The sequence below is a fragment of the Capsicum annuum genome, chromosome 10 (genome assembly GCF_002878395.1).
Source record: "Capsicum annuum cultivar UCD-10X-F1 chromosome 10, UCD10Xv1.1, whole genome shotgun sequence".
Classification (NCBI taxonomy): Eukaryota; Viridiplantae; Streptophyta; class Magnoliopsida; order Solanales; family Solanaceae; genus Capsicum; species Capsicum annuum.
This window is the reverse complement of record NC_061120.1, coordinates 46,761,172-46,762,755: the sequence shown is the minus strand read 5'-3', so window position 1 is coordinate 46,762,755 and position 1,584 is coordinate 46,761,172. Positions and strand designations below refer to the sequence as shown.

The window sequence follows — 1,584 nt, the reverse complement described above, 5'->3', positions numbered from 1 at the left end:
AGCTGGACGAGAACATTCCACCTACATCACTTCCACCATAGGAGCCCACAAACCAGAATAAAAATTAAGACAGCTTTCTCAAAACATACATGTAATAACTACTTTAAAGAGAAATAACCAGATTTTCCAATGAACAGAAGAACATACCTCCACCATACCCCATACCCTGACGACTCCTATACATCCTATGAGAATCTTGACCAGAAAGGGAGCTCCTATTGCCACCACATCCAAGATTTGATCTCCCAAGTCTACTAATATGTAAATAAGGCAAGTCAACAGAGTACCATTGATTGCAAAAAAGGAAGAAAATTGACGTAACAATAATAGTGAGGCACCGGTCGCCATATGCATCTCCATATTGGGAGCCACTTCCACTGGCTACCTCATAATCCAAATGAGCATGAGAATGCCGCACTCCTGCCTCAGCGTAGCGGGGATGAACATCATCCTGCATGTACGTGAGATAATAAATTAGTTCGTATCTTGGGCAGACGAAGAAAATATCTAAATGGAGTATATGGTGAAGATAACTTACCACTGCAGTGTATGGACATTTTGAACCAGACAGAGTCATATTCACGACCACGTCCCTCACGGTAAGATGTAGGGGGCCTTTCAAACCGTTGCCCATAGCCACCATCAACATAAGCTCTCCATGTCCCGCCTAATCACCTCTCCCCAGTACTTCTTCGACCTACCCCTACCCCGCCTAAAACCATCAAAAGCTAGCCTCTCACACCTACAAACCGGGGCATCCATGCCCCTCCCCATCACGTGTCCGAACCATCTCAATCGGACTTTCCGCATCTTATTCTCCACTGGAGTCACACTAACCTTCTCCCTAATAGTCTCATTCCGAACTCTATCCCCCTAGTTAGCCCACACATCCAATGCAACATCTGCATTTCCGCCACCTTCATTTTTTGAATGTGAGAGTTCTTAACTGGCCAACACTCCGCTCCATACAACATGACCGGACAGACTGCCACCCTGTAGAATTTGCCTTTAAGCTTGGGCGGCACCTTCTTATCACACAACACCCCCGAAGAGAGCTTCCACTTCATCCATCCCGCCCCAATACGGTGCGAGACATCCTTGTCAATCTCACCGTTACCCTGAATCACGGACCCGAGATACTTGAAACTATCCCTCTTACATACCACCTGTGATTCCAACTTCACTACCACCTCATTCTCCAGCCTCACGTCATTAAACTTGCATTCCAAATATTCTGTCTTGCTCCTACTCAACCTGAACCCTTTAGACTCAAGAGTTTGTCTCCAGACCTCTAATTTATCATCCACACCCCCCCGCGTCTCATCAATCAAAACTACATCATCTGCAAAAAGCATACACTAAGGCACCTCTCCTTGAATACACCGCGTCAACACATCCATCACCAAAGCACACAAAAAGGGACTAAGAGTAGATCCCTGATGCAATCCTGTCAAGACTTTCACACCCCCCGCGTCTCATCAATCAAAACTACATCATCTGCAAAAAGCATACACCAAGGCACCTCTCCTTGAATACGCCGCGTCAACACATCCATCACCAAAGCACACAAAAAGGGACTAAGAG

General features: G+C 46.1%; 1 protein-coding gene across 1 annotated transcript in view; it reads right to left on the bottom strand.

Annotated features, from left to right (window-relative positions):
* LOC107844315 (nuclear localization sequence-binding protein) overlaps positions 1-1,584 on the bottom strand; it is a gene marked incomplete at its 3' end in the record, with an annotated part of 10,695 nt that continues 9,111 nt past the window's right edge. The window contains 5 exon segments of the mRNA XM_047397636.1: positions 1-21; positions 148-251; positions 339-451; positions 539-572; positions 574-671. Of these exon segments, the coding sequence (XP_047253592.1) occupies positions 1-21; positions 148-251; positions 339-451; positions 539-572; positions 574-671 (370 nt within the window).